This window comes from Vigna umbellata, chromosome 8 (genome assembly GCF_029865625.1).
Source record: "Vigna umbellata cultivar VRB3 chromosome 8, Vumbellata_1.0, whole genome shotgun sequence".
Lineage (NCBI taxonomy): Eukaryota > Viridiplantae > Streptophyta > Magnoliopsida > Fabales > Fabaceae > Vigna > Vigna umbellata.
This window is the reverse complement of record NC_142172.1, coordinates 35,459,230-35,475,562: the sequence shown is the minus strand read 5'-3', so window position 1 is coordinate 35,475,562 and position 16,333 is coordinate 35,459,230. Positions and strand designations below refer to the sequence as shown.

General features: G+C 29.0%; 2 protein-coding genes across 3 annotated transcripts; one reads left to right on the top strand and one right to left on the bottom strand.

Moving 5' to 3' along the window:
- Positions 1–372: 372 nt before the first annotated feature.
- SD3 (import inner membrane translocase subunit) lies at positions 373–3,441 on the bottom strand. The gene is made up of 6 exons (XM_047295988.2): positions 3,119–3,441; positions 2,872–3,053; positions 2,717–2,765; positions 2,331–2,450; positions 1,497–1,685; positions 373–823 (listed from the first exon to the last, which is right to left on the bottom strand). Exons 1-5 carry the CDS (start codon positions 3,284–3,286, stop codon positions 1,512–1,514), a joined length of 693 nt encoding a protein of 230 aa, XP_047151944.1. The 5' UTR covers positions 3,287–3,441; the 3' UTR covers positions 373–823; positions 1,497–1,511.
- An 8,001-nt stretch (positions 3,442–11,442) lies between these two features.
- LOC124823708 (uncharacterized) lies at positions 11,443–16,059 on the top strand. Of its 2 annotated transcripts, XM_047295987.2 has the most exons (7): positions 11,443–11,692; positions 11,963–12,102; positions 14,064–14,281; positions 14,364–14,592; positions 14,705–14,790; positions 15,140–15,225; positions 15,564–16,059. In XM_047295987.2, the coding sequence occupies exons 2-7, from the start codon at positions 12,001–12,003 to the stop codon at positions 15,842–15,844; spliced, it is 1,002 nt and encodes a 333-aa protein (XP_047151943.2). In that variant the 5' UTR covers positions 11,443–11,692; positions 11,963–12,000; the 3' UTR covers positions 15,845–16,059. The 2 variants fall into 2 exon arrangements, with proteins under 2 accessions (XP_047151943.2, XP_047151942.2); XM_047295986.2 differs by lacking the exon at positions 11,443–11,692 and having other exon boundaries at positions 11,712–12,102.
- The last annotated feature ends 274 nt before the right edge of the window (positions 16,060–16,333 follow it).

The window sequence follows — 16,333 nt, the reverse complement described above, 5'->3', positions numbered from 1 at the left end:
GGTAGAGATAAAGAAAGTTATTTTAGAACAATTTATCCGTTTATTGTGGGTAACACTCAAACCTTTAACTTGTAAGGTTCAATGCTTTATAAATCACAGTTCATGGCTGTGTATACTGCACTCAAACCTTTAACTTCTAAGGTTCAGTGATTTATAATTTATAAATTACAGTTCATGTCTGTATATAATAAATTTCGCCCAATTATCTCCAAGATCAACAATATCCACAAAACAAATATATTATTACAGCAAATGAGAAATGCATGCTAGCAACTTTCATTATTTTCTGATTAGTTTATTAGCACATACTGATTCCTGTTAACGGGTCAAAGTAGTTGAAATCAGTCTAAACAACCTTGTTTGTTTCCACGCTAACAATCAACAACAATCACATATGATCCATATCAATTTTCATTTTTGGCTACAATCCCCTTAGATATTCGTCCTTAAAAATTTTGCAGTCTACAACAAGCAACTCAATGTAATACACAGACCAAGCCATGTGGGAATTGTAAGCAATAACAATAAATTGGTAGATGTAACGCTCGATAGCTGTCAAGGACAAAGTAATTGCTATGGTCATCGTTACTAAGATCCTTGCCCAAAACTTTTCCTCAAATCTGCAGGTTCTAAATGGAAAAACAAAAATACCGAACCCGAGACCTTGGGATTCAGTTTCTCACATTATTTGCTTTCTTTAATTTTTTTTTTTTCCTTCTTTCAACTTTCGTTCATTCCTCTTATGAAACATGGACTGGCTATGGTGGTCAATGCTGATAGCTGAAAATTGCTGCCTCCAGTAATGGACCAAATAATAAACAACCTGCATTTAGTATTTTAGAATTCTATTCTTTAAGTTTTATTGAATGCATGGAAATATAAACTTCACACGAACTGGACTATAATACCAACAGGTGAAAGGATTATCTTCTCTTCTAGCATGCAATCAGAAATTCAGATTTCTTATGATTCTTAAGCTTTCATTTGCATGTATGAAAGTATGAATTACATACTAAATGGATTATAATAGCAATGGGTAACAGGAATTTTTCGTTCTAGTAATTTGGGGTATATATATGCAGTCAGAACAAAGAAAAAAGTATTGCACAGTGCATATAGCCTGATATTCACAAACCAGCTAATGTAATAAAGAGCTTAAGTGAGATAAAGAGGCCTTATTGAAGGAAAATGACTGCATACAAGGTAACATAGAAACACAGGCAAACATAGAAAAACAGGCAAACACAGACGCACACATATGGCATGTCTAACATTTACAACCAGTTAATGGAATGTGCAGAACAGAAAACAATGATGATAATAACTGTATGAAGCCGTGCCTCTCAGTTTTCTTTGTCTGGGAACTTCAGAAGTATAATGCACATCTTATCATGTATAATTTGAGTTGTGTAAAGTAGGATCACAATATCAAACAGAAACACAAATAACAATCTAGTGACTACAGAGAATAATCCGAAAATGGTATAGAACAAAACCTTTTCTCAACTAAGCTACTTGGTTGCATTGTAAGATGGAATGTATGACTCCAGAATTAGTTGTGCTGTAGAAGGTGCTCTAATCTCAACAATCAAGTAAGTAAACTTCCATTCATTGTCAGCTGGACCTTTGAACATCTCAGAGAATACTTTTCCATGTCCATGGGGGCCCCGGATATAAAAATTAACCTGTAAGCCAAATTAACATATTTGAGTTTGAATCAAATTACAAAATAAATGACACAGCTACTAAAAAATAAGTAACTTCCACCATAGACAAAAAATTAAGAATTTGAAAGGGCAGAGGGGTAGAACCTGATAAGGACAGAGAAGAAAATATGTGAAGAAAAGAGACAGAAATGTCCATTAATATCAGTACAATTCTCAGGTACCAGAACCAGAAATGAATTACACTAATGCTCAGGGTATTCAAGAAACCCAGACATCTCCCCCATTCCACGAGTCCCAGTCTTTCCAACTTCATAAGATACCTCATCTCTCTCAACTCCTTCTCTTATTTATAGACAACAGGCCTTATTTCTCTAATTATCCCAGCCCCAGATAACTTTATAATATAACTAACAAACAAATAGCCAACTAACCTATAGTAACCAATTATTAAGGGGGTTACCTGACACAGAGGAACAATACAGCAATATATCCAATGAATTGCTCCTCGATACCTTGCCTCTTTTCTCCTTTCTTCTTCATTTTTGTTTCAACCTCTCTTTTAATCTTTTCATTTATATCCCATGGGTGTATCAAAAATATCTCCCATTAAACGAAATGTAAATACATCAACAAATAAATTTGAGTAAATATTGATATGTTTACCTCTACATGCTCAACACCTTCTTCATCGGTCCATACCCTGTGAGGAATTCTTTGGCGAGCAGCTCGATTTCTACTCTCCTGACCATAACCAGTAATTGGAGATCCAATCCTCACACGTACCTGGTACAAAAACAGCCAACCAGTACAGAACCATATTCATTACCCGTACCAACATTCTCACAATTGTTTGATGCAGAGGTTTGGTTTGGCATGTACAAATTTTCATTACAATTCATCCTTTGCGGTAAATACAACATTGCTCAAATGCATGCCTAATTTTGGCCTGAAGCTTTCAAATACCCACGTTCTCTACCTAACGTAAATGATTTATTTTACATTTTTTTGCATGTTCATGAAAATGGAAATGTGAGAAAAGCTTGACTGACCTGACCGTCATCTTGAATTCTTTTGAGAGCCTTGCTATAGATCTTGTACCTGCCACCAGCTCCCAACAATTAAATAAACACATGCTTGAATATAAATTATATTACACAATAAGCAACATTTTCATTGAAGAAAAAACGAGGAAGAAGATGATCACTCTTTGGGTTGAAAAATAAGTTCCTTGAAAACAGCATATCCGGCCGCCGCTGCGATTCCAAGCCCAGCGAGAATGACAACACTGTAGGACGCTCCCTCCACGAAGGTCACAGGCTTCTCCGGAATGTTATAAGTAGGGGCATTAAAGGGATCCTCCTCAACACTGGCTATGTCCTTTTTGGCCTACAAAATCAAATAGATCAAAATTAGGTTTGGAAGCAGTAAATGACACATTCATTGACTCTGACCTTATTGCTAGATTTGCCGTGTTCGTTGGATTGGGATGTTTTGGAAGAAATGGACCTTGATCCTGTGATTGGGAAGGAGCGGGAAGGGACATTGGGGGCGTGGCGAGTACCGAGAGAGCGCGTGCACGCCGAGAGTGCCCGATGGTGGGAGAAGATTCTGCTGAACATAGCGGAGTGAGAGTGTCTTTTCGTTTTCCACGGCGCTGAAGGGCTTCGAAGAATGGGGGAACAGGGTTCGCAGCTGCAAGCAAACTTCGCTCAAAACGGCGCCGCCTCCTCTGTTATCCTTTTCTTCTTCCTCGTTTGCTTCTTTTTTTATTTTACCACAATAGCTAAAAAAAATTATGTGTTGGATGAGTTATTGGGTTAAATTATAATTTACAAATTTTGAACTCATTTTTAAAACAATTTTTTGTAGTTTAATAAAAGAAATGCTTTTTAATTTTTCGTATTTATAGGTTAGAATAACTATTTAGCTCAGGTTTTACCCTCTAATATTCGATTTTCTTTGAATTTTTAAAAACTTACGCTTATCTATTTTATTCAATATTGTATATACGTCAAGGCTAAATCTTTTATCATTATTTATAGTTTCAATTTTATTATTTTAAAAGACATAGTTAAATGTAATTATACGAAATTTACCATTTGATCAGTACAATTAGGTTTGGATTTAAATTACTCATTTAAGTTATTATTTTATTATTATGAAAATCTACTCAGGCTCGATGTTGTATACTAATTATTTCTATTCCCGTTACCAAATTTAGCTTTTGTTCTTTCTTTGTCATGCAAAGGTCATTTCTTTACGCACGTCCATGATTTCAATATGCACCACCATAAATTTTAAAATTATAAATTTATTCTTCTGAAATTAAATTGGTTAAACTGAACATTCATTATGTTATTGTTGGCTGGTAAGAGTGTTTGTACACATTTGAAGGCTGTGATGCGCTTAGTGATAGTATTTGGGGGTGGTGCTGGAGTGTCGAGTGCATTTGGGTTGCTGCATTGGAAGGGTAGATTGATAAACTTCTCTTTTGTTACAATTTTAGTTTAACTTTTAGGTTGTGGTATAGAAAACTATATGAATGTTAATGTGAGTTTTAGATTCTTGATTGGGAAGGCTAACAATTTTTGAACAAAATATCTTATGAAGTGGATAAGTTGTATATAGATAAATATTATATTATGAAGTTTGTGCAAATAGATGATGAGTTGAGTGGACGAGATTGCATTCACCATTTTACATTATTATATGTGTAGAAAATTGTACTTGTAATGTATTTCAATAAAAATATTTAGTATGCAATATGAGTAACTTTAATGGGTGCATAGTTTTTAGATTTGGTTTTATAATTGTTACTTTGAGGTTTGATACAATAAATGGACAACACAAAATAAAATATATGTATTTTTAGGTTGTGAAAAAGTAATGAGTATCAAAAATACAAAAATAATTAGCATATCATTATAATTAGTATAAGAAAATATGATTATCTTTTTTATATAGTTGTGAGACAAACTAGTTTATAATGGAAAATTGTAGATGTTTAAAATAATATATGACTCTTATAATCATAAATTGTGCTGACAAGTTAAAACATAAGGATAATTTCATGGTTGTTTATATTATTACAAGTTGAGTGGAGTCACCAAACATATTATGTATTTTTGAAGAATAATAGTAAGAACAATGTCACTAGAATAAAACAAGTATAGAATGTTATATATATATATAAAAGAGACCACATAAATGATTTAGAATTACGATTTGATAGTTCTCGTGAATATCCACCACACATATTCATATATAATTGAAGAACTAAGATGTGATTGTTTATATTAGCAAATATTATGCATCCCAAAAATGTAAAAAATAAGTCATTACAATATAATTTCATCACGCAACCAATTAAGCTTTATGCATGCACCATTACGATATTTGGTCTTTGTCATGGTGTCACCCAAGTTCATTCTTAACAACTTGTTGGAAGTTCCACATCGATTAGAGATAAGACCAAATTATAATATATATATATATATATATATATATATATATATATATATATATATATATATATATATATATATATATATATATATACACACACGTGGGTACAAACCTCATCTTATAAGTCAGTTTTGTAGATTTGACTTAGACTTAAAGTCCACTTATTAACACGGTATTAGAGTCTATACCTGGACGTAGTGTTGTAGTATTGATGTCCCTCTTAACCCCCTTATTAGTCATATCATAATTGATATTGCACATTAACAACAACATAAAATTAAGCATTGTAACCTCAATTGTCAATGAATGATCTCAAGTTTACTCAATTTTTCACATGAGACCAATTTCAGTTTATTTCAATTATAACTCACAAATATGGGTGTTTCGTCTTATCAAATTTCACAAGTGCAATTTTTGTTCATCACCCAACATTCTCATAATCTTAAGACAACATGGTGAGACAGTTCACAAGTGTAAGATAATCAAAAATATATTTTTAAGGGCCTAGTGCAACTACATATCTATCATATACCGCAAGGAAGGAAGGAGCAACCACAATGGTGACATGCTGAGCAACAAAAAATGGAGAAAATAAGTATGTTTAAAGTATAGTTATGGAAATTAATTTAGTCTTTCACCACGCATGAGAGTGTTGCATGTTGAAATTATGGGGTGTAGAAAGAAATGGCTTGCAATGAGCATTGTCTTCGTTGTTATGTTCATTAGGCCTAGTCCACAGACTAAAAAAACAATTTTCCCACATAAAACATGACTAAAACCGAGGTAGCTTCTTTATGCATTTCTATATTTTTCTTCCTATAGATGTTATAATAAACAAAATTCTCGTTTTATCCTTTATATATTTTGAAAGTAAATAACTTCTGAACTTTGTAATCTACAATTTTTTTTATTGCACAATCTGAAAATTAAAAATACTTATGAATTATATAATTTAAAAATAACTTTAAGATAGCATAATACAAAAGCCAGATGATTTTCAAACTGTGCAATTTAGAAACAATCTTTTTTTTCAAAAAAAAAAAACTTTTGAACTGGTCAATAAAAAAATTAATATATATATATATATATATATATATATATATATATATATATATATATATATATATATATATATATATATATATATAGGAGCAAGAAGAAATATATGATGGTGAAAAAATAAACTGTAAAAAGATTGCACCTCTAATTTTAATGTTACCAAGTAAAATGTGTGAATTTTCAGTATTATTCCGTTTCATAACTCAGTAATTTATTTTAAAAAATTTCCTTTTCTATATTATCAGATGAGGATTATAATATTCTAAAAACCATATTATAATATAAATTTGCTTCTAGGATGTTCAACATTACAAAATTACTGTTTCAGAATTCAAAAATTAATATTATATTTTGGAATGATTATCCTGAAATATATATTTTTATTTGAAAACAGTCATTTCAGAATGTACTTTCTATATTTAGAAATAATAATTCTAAAACTGAGAGCATGCTATTTTATATTATTGAAATTACCATGCTGACCAACGTATTCAAATTCTGATAAATATATTTCGAAATGAACATCTGAAGAAAACATGATCACTTCAGTCAAATTCTGTCTTATGTCATAATTTTCTTCAACATTTGTAACTTCATCCCAAGCACAAGAACCAAACATAAAAGTTTTCTTAGATTAGGAGATCAAAAGATTGATATTCATTTTGTGCTTCAGTTTCCTGGCACTTTTAAAAAGTTAATATTTTGTTAACATATATGCAAAATAATAAAATAATATGTAACAATTAGATTTAAGTAGATGTAATAAATAAAAATCATAATTAGTTTACCTTTTAAAAAGTCTTTTTCATTCTTTCTAGAATATGTGGTCCCTGAGTTATTGAGTTTTTAAAAATTACAAATAAATATTTAATATTACGATTCACATGTGATACATTAAAAGTATATAATTAAAATAATAATAACATACATGACTTTTTTATATGTTTATTTGACACTATTTTTTTCTATCTTTTAGATTTTCGTTTTCATAAAAACTACAAAAATTAAATATTATTTAAATGTGTCAAATGAATGACAACGTGTCATCTTTCGTATAATTATATAAAATATTGAATAACATCATTCATACATATTTTAATGTACACAATAGTTATAGACATTATGAATTGATAATAAATTTAATTATATCTTGGTAATGAAATAAAATAAATAAAAATATACAAATTTTATTTAGTAAAAATGTAATTATAAAGAACATTAAACTTTTCTTTCTCTTTTCCTTTTAGGTCATACAAACAATGCAACGAAAATCTTAAAATATCAAATATAAATCATCCAATACTAAAAAAAAACTTAATTTTTGTTTTCCAAAAAGACTTATAAGTTTACTATCAGGTTTCGTCATAAAAGTTTCTTTAAGATTACTATGCAAAAATGAAGAATTAAAACATGAAAACAAAGTTTTTCGTAACAAAATATCATAATATTAACCAAGCAACTGAAACTCTCACTAAAAAAAATATTAAAAAATTTCTATGCATTATTTACCATAGGATTAAGTTTGTAATAATAACCAAGCATCTTAAAAAAAATAAAAACAGACTGTGTTTACGTCAGGGTTAATAATGAACGTGTCTAACTATAATTTTTAAAAAACATATAAACTATTTTAGACCAAGGACATATATACACAATTGTTAGAGAGATCTTTTACCTCTAATACATATTTATACTCATTTTATATTTATTATTTTACTTTTCATTTCTTTTCATAAATATAAAAATTCACCTTTTAATAACCGTATTACTGATAAAAATATAATTAAAATATATTATCAGACAGTTGATGTGATATTTTTTTTTTGTGATATGAAAATGAAGGTCAAAAGCACAATTTAACATAAAAAACCGCACCATATATATTGTTTAAAGAATAAAAAATAAAGTAACATCAATGTAAAATGTAAACAACTATATAAACGCATTTGAAATTGTTATGTACTATTTTTCTTGTATAAACTCGGATAAAACATATATTTTTACAATTATTTTAGTGTGAACATTTTTATAATTTTATATATAATAAGTCATGGATTAATTATTTTTTTTATTTGCGTTGAAGGGACTTTTTTCATTTTTAGTTTTTTTATTATTTAGTTTTTTATTATTTATCCTCATATGATATGTAAAGGAATTTTCTTTCTTGATTAAAATTTGTTTTTCAATTTTACCTTTTGAATTAAAGTTTTTAAATTAAAATAATTATTTTACTAATTTTAACTTTTAAATAATCATTTTTTAAAATTTAACCTTTTTTTAGTTGACGTTATTTTTTAAAATTAATAATTTTAACTAAAAAACATGTACAAAATAAATAAAAACTATTTACAACAAAATAATAAAAACTATTTATATTAATTTTATAATCATCTATATCAATATATCTTATATATATAATATAGAGGATACACTTTTTGGTGTATAAATTTATTTTTCCTATTTTATCCTTAATAAAATAATTTAGTTACTTTTACTAATTTAAAATTTTTAAGTAAAAAGGATACATATTTTCTGTGTACAATTTTATTTTTATTATTTTATCCTTAATAATATAATTTAGTTATTTTTGCTGATTTAAATTTTGGGTTAAATATGTTTTTAGTCCCTAAACTATTGATCGTTTTTGGTTTTTGTCCCTCTTTCAAAATAAGGTACAATTTGGTCCTCATTCTTTTCGAAACGTTCGTTTTAGTCCTCGGAACTTTGGTTTTAGTCCTCATTTGTTGCTAAATGAGGACCAAATTTTTAAACAATGTTTAGTTTTTGAGGACTAAAACGAACGTTTCGAAAAGAATGAGGACCAAATTGTACCTTACTTTGAAAGAGGGACGAAAACCAGAAACGGCCAATAGTTTAGAGACTAAAAACATATTTAACCCTTAAATTTTTTAACTACATTAAAATAGACACAAAACTATTTACAAAACACATAAATACATATAATTTCATCCGTTTATAATTTTGTAGTTTTAAAAAATTATTTTTTCCTTCATATTCACTATTTTTAAATACCTTTAGCATTTTTTTAATATTTTATTTTTATATCTTCACAGTTTTGTAACTCCAATTTTTTTTTAATAATTTAATTAATTATTCATTATCTTAAAATACTTTTAGAATTTTTGTTTTATTTTTATTTGGTAATATTAGCCTAATTCACATTTTTGAACCTTTATAATTTTTTTTTTGTAATTTATAACTTTTAATTAATGCTTTCAAAATGAGTCATTTGTTTCAGTTAGGTGTCATTAGAGACACTACAAATTAATTGTTTGTTTAATAAGCTAACCTAACCTAACTTACTTATTAACGAGTCTAAAATATTTAAATTTGTATGATCCACCGCGGAGTGGTGGGTTAAACATACTAACTAATTATAATATTTTTTCTTCAATCCTAAAAGAAATAACAAATTTATTCTAATTGAAATATAAATAAAGTTCAATCGAATTACAGTCCAAAATGATGTTAAACTCCATATACAATAAAAAAAATTACGATAAGATTCAAAATCATGTTAAATTCCAAATACAATAAAAAAACATAAAAATGCAAAACAAATTATCATCTAACATCAAATTATTGTTGTTGTCTAGATAAATCCACAACGTAAGAGGGTTAGGTTTAAAGTTTTCATTTTTTAAATATAATTCAAAATTTATGATAAATCAGTGAACTAACCCAACTCACCATCAGTTCAACTTAGGTGAGTCAAGTTCCTAGTGAGCCAGATTCAATTTTAGCATGTGTCAAATTTTTTTTAAAACTCAACTTAACTTGAATTTGTGATTGGTGGGGTTGAACTATGAGTTTTAACCCAATTTAACAACGTTACTTTTAACTTACACTAAAATAGGTAAAAGAAATGATTAAAAAACGATTTCATTTAGGTACAAAATTATATGTAACTTTATGTATTCATAATTTTGTAGCTCCTAAAATTTGTAATTTTCTCCCTAAAATTTCATTACTAATTCATTATTTTAAAATTTTTAACATATTTTCTTAAGACATATACATATACATATAGATGATAAAAATATCTGTATTGAGTATCAGATATAAAATTATACATATATATATAGATAAATTTATATATATATATATATATATATATATATATATATATATATATATTCTAACTATTGTAACAAGAGATTTTTTACTTTGGTGTACATATTTTTTTTAAAATTTAACTGTTTTTCTAATTTGACCTTTCTTAAATCTAATATTTTTTCAAACTAAAATAAATTTTTATAATAAAAAAATTCCTACAAAATAAATAAAATTATATAAATTTATTTTTATAACTTATGATAATAATTTTATTATTCCTTTCTATCATAAAAAAGTGAACATACAGGTATTTTCAATAATAAATAATAATAATAATAATAATAATGTTAAATATTTATTATCATAAATAAAAGTGAAACTACATGTGTACGTTTGCATTAGTGTATACTAATATTAATTAATTAACACATAAAACCAATATTACTTTTTTGTCATTATCTTGTTATGCATCTATTTTTTTTTAATTTTATCTTTATTGAAATAATTAATTTTGTTTTTTTATAATAACTGTTGTTGTGTCGTTTCAGACAATTACTTATTAAGTGAAAGAGATTTCAATATTTGACATTAATACAAATTTGTAACTACATAATCTTTTTAATTTTAAAAATATATTCAATATCTTTCCACTCGAAACATCATAGAATCGAATGATTCATAAGTGAGCATAGCACTCTCACAATATCAAATCCTTCACCAAACACACCTAAGTTTTTCAAAACAAATCTCACAAAAATTAAATAATTTTTAAACTTTCTTTAAAAATATATTATTTTAGAGTAATAAAAATAGGGACATTCAGAGGGAATGGACTAAAATAGGAAGTTTAAAAAGTATGTTTAGTGAAGGAGAAAACGACGGAGAACGATGTAATTGATTTTATATATCAATGAAAAGAAAAAAGAAAAATATTTGTGGAACGTACTATTTCTTAATTGTTTTTATGTATTTTTATTTTTATTTTATTTTTTACGGTGTCAATTAAATTAAAAAAATTCATATGTTTTTTACTCTATAAACAACTAAATATTTATTTATTTTTTTACCAAATTTATTCTCTCAATTTATAACTTACATATTATTTATTTTTGTACCGTCTGTTTGATGGTGCAGAAAAAACAAACGACGCGCATGAGGTTCATAAGCAGGAACAGTGAATACTGACACTGTTCTTCGTCACACGCGGCGAACCGAAATCACACAATCTCGACGCAAACCACTACGTATTTCTTTCAATAATAATTTGTCTTTTAAGGTTGAAGAAACTCAGACCCTGTTTTCTTTCTCCCTCTCTCTAATCCCCAATCTGGTTCTTGTGCGCTCGCAATAAATAAGAACCATTTTAAAGAACATCAAAATGAAAGACCAAACAATGAGTTACGATTCCCACTGTCTCTAATTGGGTGAGTCTGTCTCTTTATCTCTCTTTTCTTCTTTCTTTTTCTCTATTGCATTTATTGACGTCCATGCCACCTCTCTCACATTGTAATGCACTCACTCGAAGGTGAGAGAATTTATGAGCTTTCTTTTTGTTTTCATTCATAATTTTTACGCCACTGACTCATCTCTGCCTTTTTGAGAAACAAATTCCGAGAAGGAAAATTTATCCATTTACAATTCATCTCGTATTTCTTCTGCATTTACTCATCTGTTTCTGCTGTTCGATCATCAAGGGTTTCTGGGAATTTCTTGTCGTTTTCTCTGGAAAATTATGTCCTCCGCATCTTCTTTGGGTTTTCCCGGAAAAGCTCTCACCAATCTTGAACGCTTTCTGGTATGCGTCACTCCAGATGTTCCTTCACTCACTCTTCAGGTATTTCTTTAATTTTTTTTTATTTAATCCAAAATTCAATATTGTTTATCTCTCTTTATTCTCTCGTGTCTTCGATCCGGGACGCAAAATACTGATTCTCTTTTCTTTCTCCGTCGGGTCAATAATGAAAAGTGGATAATGATATAATTATTATTTTCTTAAGTTTCTTCTGTTTCTTTGAATTAAGCGAGAAATTATGAGAAATCATTACGACTATGAATTTCAGTGTGAGATATAAAAAATAATAAATGGTTTTCTTTTTATGTTTAAATTAATTATTAATGAATGAATTAATTATTCACATAATACCAAACAGTTGGTTTAATTTCTCCATCAGTCAAAGGTCAAAATTTGATCTGAGGTTACAGATGACCATGATGAAGTATGGGTCAAACGACACGAATTTGACGAATATTCCCTCGATGCCCTTGCTTTGATATACGTATGTTTTTATTTCATTACATACATAAATTTTGTAGTATATATCTTTTATCCAATAATTTTCTGGTTTTCAGAGAAAACTGCAATGTTTTATCAACAACTAGAACATTAGCGAACTGAACTTGTTATCTTGTTAGTACCAAATGAATAGTTTCAAACTGAGGCTAATTTGTTTAGAAGTTGCATGCTACGAGATTCTCTCTGCACATGTGTTCTGAACAGTACTATGATGTGGCTAGAGATGATGTAGTACTCTGCGCGTGTACGACTTATCTCAGATACCATTCTATGATGTTCTGCACAGTGTATGATGTGGCTAATTTCGGATACCATTTTCATCCTTATCTCATTCTCTTGGTTGCATGTTTTTTACCTTGGATTAATTGTTATCAAATCCGATGATAGAAAATTAACATTAAAAATTAAATAATAGACTTTACTTTCTCTTACGAAAGTTTTAATTATTTAATTTTACATTTATATATTATTATTAAAAGGAGAAAGTCATAACTATATTAATTAGTCAAGGATAATTTTGACCACCAAAAGAAGTTAAGGATAATTTTATTACTGATACAAAAACCCAAGGCAGGAAGATTCTCACTCCATTTCACTTTAGGAAGAATATTTTTGTACACGTTTCTCCTCCTCTCATGAAATCATTTTCGAACATGTGACTTCAAGTGGGTCGTCCAACAATGAAAAAATAAATAAAAAATAAATAAAAAATAAATAAAAAATAAAATCAGGGGACCAGCAGGTCCTCCAATCACAATCCACTCTCTACCTTGGATAAAAGGGTACGCCAGCTTAAGTTATCAGGTAGTTATAAATGCTATTTAGAATATTTTGTATAAGATTTTAAGAGATAAAAAATGATATTTTTATAAACTATAATTAAATTATATGCGAGTTAAAAAAATAAATTTTGTATTTTATATGATAATTTTTATAGATTAGTTTGTATATAAATTATTTTTTACTTTTTTTTTGAAGGATCTTATATAGTAGCTCATTCTAACCAACTCTCAGAATATTTTCATTACAAGCTTCATAAGATGAAATCCTAAATGGTAAAATATTTAAGACCCATTGATAAGTTTTACTCAAAATGTTGTATAATATATATATATATATATATATATATATATATATATATATATATATATATATATATATATATATATATATATATATATATATATATATATATATATATTTATTAAGTTGTCGAAAGAGCAATTGTTTTTAAGATAAAAAATAATGAGTTTTTATTGTTATAACTTACGGTTAACAAAAGAGTTTCATTAGGCCTTAATCTTAAATTAATGATCCTGTAAGAGAGATTTATTACTATCATTATAGACTAGTGTCCAGGCATAATTTTCCAACCCAAGCCACCAGTCCCCTATGTCGGGGTTTGCACCTCCGATGTACCCAGAAAACAATTAAGGTTCATTGCAGTAAAACATAGAAAAAACATTTATTTTTTTTTGCATTTATGGTGTACTATTTTTCAGGGCTGTTGTAGTGATCCAAATGGCCAATGGGTACCTCCTGGAAAAGACACAGTTGAATACTTCAATCTGAAAGATCTTTGGGACTGCTACTATGACTGGAGTGCATATGGTGTTGGAACTCCTATGATGTTTGAAAATGGTGACACTATGCAATACCATGTTCCATATTTGTCTGCCATCCAAATCTACAGTAGCAAAGCGGTTGCAGCAGCTTCTAGGTATGCAGAAACAAAACAGTTGTGCTTATGTACTGAATATTTCAACAAAATGGTGTGAGCCATGTTATTCTTGTATATATAGGCTTGGGAAAGAGGATAGTGAAGGAGCTGAATCTGATTCCTGGAGTGAGGACAGTGGAAGTGATAAGCTATCTAGAACACTGAGTAACAATTCTAGCAAAGCATGGGATGTTGCTTCTTTAGATTCAAACTCTGACCAAGTGGGTTCTTGGACAGCAAAGGATAATGAACTTTACTTACAGTACAATGAGACCTCTCCATATTGGCAGAGAGTTCCATTTTCTGAGAAGGTAGCCTCTGACTTGAAGTGGTATGGTATTCATAACTTCTTATCAACTACAAATGACATGTTTTTATGTTCTGTCTCACGTGCTGGATGTCTGTTGATGTTTCTTGTTTCAGATAGCTGAGTTAGCTAGAAGCCACCCAGCGTTGATGACATTGAAGAGTGCAGATATTTACCCAACCAGTTGGATGGCTGTTGCTTGGTGAGCAGACATAGTTGGTTTTGTTGTCTTGAAAATTTCTTGTTCTTGAAGATGAACTCTGCAACTTGGGAAGAGAAGGAAAATTTTCATTTTGCCTTATATGAATAATTTTCTGGATTATTTTGTTGCGATTTTGATTTCATTCAAACATAACTTATGGTTGATAAAAATCACTCTTTCTCTGAGTTGTTGTCACAGAATGCTGTTTTATTTTTAATTTCCTTCGGTCATAATCACGTGTCTAAAAAGTTCATAATCGATTTGTTTTTTTCGACCTTTTAGTGAAGTTTATATTTACTTGTAGTTTCTATTTGTTTGCATGATAGAAAATCTCACACTGTCTGAATAGGTACCCGCTTTATTCCGTACCATGTCAGAAAAGTAAAAAGGACCTGTCAAGCTTCCTCACTTTCCATACATTGTCGTCTTTCCAAGGTATCATACGTAGTGAGTTGTCTTCCTTCAGTCAATAGATAAAGAAAATTAAAAGATATCTAATAGTTTGAAGCTCTTGCTGTTTCCTTTGGAGATGTGTAGCATCTATCACGTGTTCAGAGAACTAATTCTGCTTTAATTTTTGCACTTTTCTATTTTATTTCACAAAATTTATGTATTCTTTGTGCTTTTGATCCGTGTAGCATATGATGCTTGTCATTCTTCTGCATACATCACTTGAAATTTGTATTCATCTTCAATACATCAAATGCATTTACGATTTCGAAGGGGTGACCCTGATATCATTCCTACGACTATATTTTGATTTTGTTTTGCAGATTTAGCAAGAACATATGATGAAATTGACACAGGGAGCAGTGCATGTTTTTCAAATGGGTGGCGAAGAATTATAAGAGAAAAATGTAAGAAACAAGAGGGTGGTTGTATATCTCTCTTTCCATTTGGACTAGCCACTTACAAAATGCAGAAAAATGTTTGGTCAAACACCTCCAATAAAGTGGTGTCTGATCTATACAATGCTGCAGACTCGCGGTTGAAACTTCTCAACGCTGATCACCATGACTTCAACTTCTTCACATGCCAGCCCACTTGTGCCTAGTACATTGTTTCATGTGTGTTCAATGTAATCCAAACATCCTAACTCATGTCCTTTACTTAGTATTATGGTACTCTGACTTCGGCATATGTTAAGGATTTTTTGGTAACCAGAACATTGATAAAAATGTACATTTTTGTTTAGTGGGTCTTCTTGTTAAGTGATGTTTCTTCTTTATCCAATTCTTTTGGTTTGGTTACTTTCATATATGACTGTCAAATTTTAGGCAAACTAATTGTTATCTCTTTTCTAGTACAGTCTTTTCCATCTTTAAATACTTTGCAAGTTCTTCTGCTTCACTACAACGTTGGGGGATCAATTGCCGTGAATTCAGGAGACATAGGCTAAAATAATTGACATGAAATCAGCCTTTGGTAAAGTCGGGTTGGGTCACAGGACCACAAAAATAAATAAACTGTATCCATCAAGTCAAAGTATTATAAAAAAATGGACACATTTCTGTTTATGGTAACCTAAATTAGATTTTCAGAT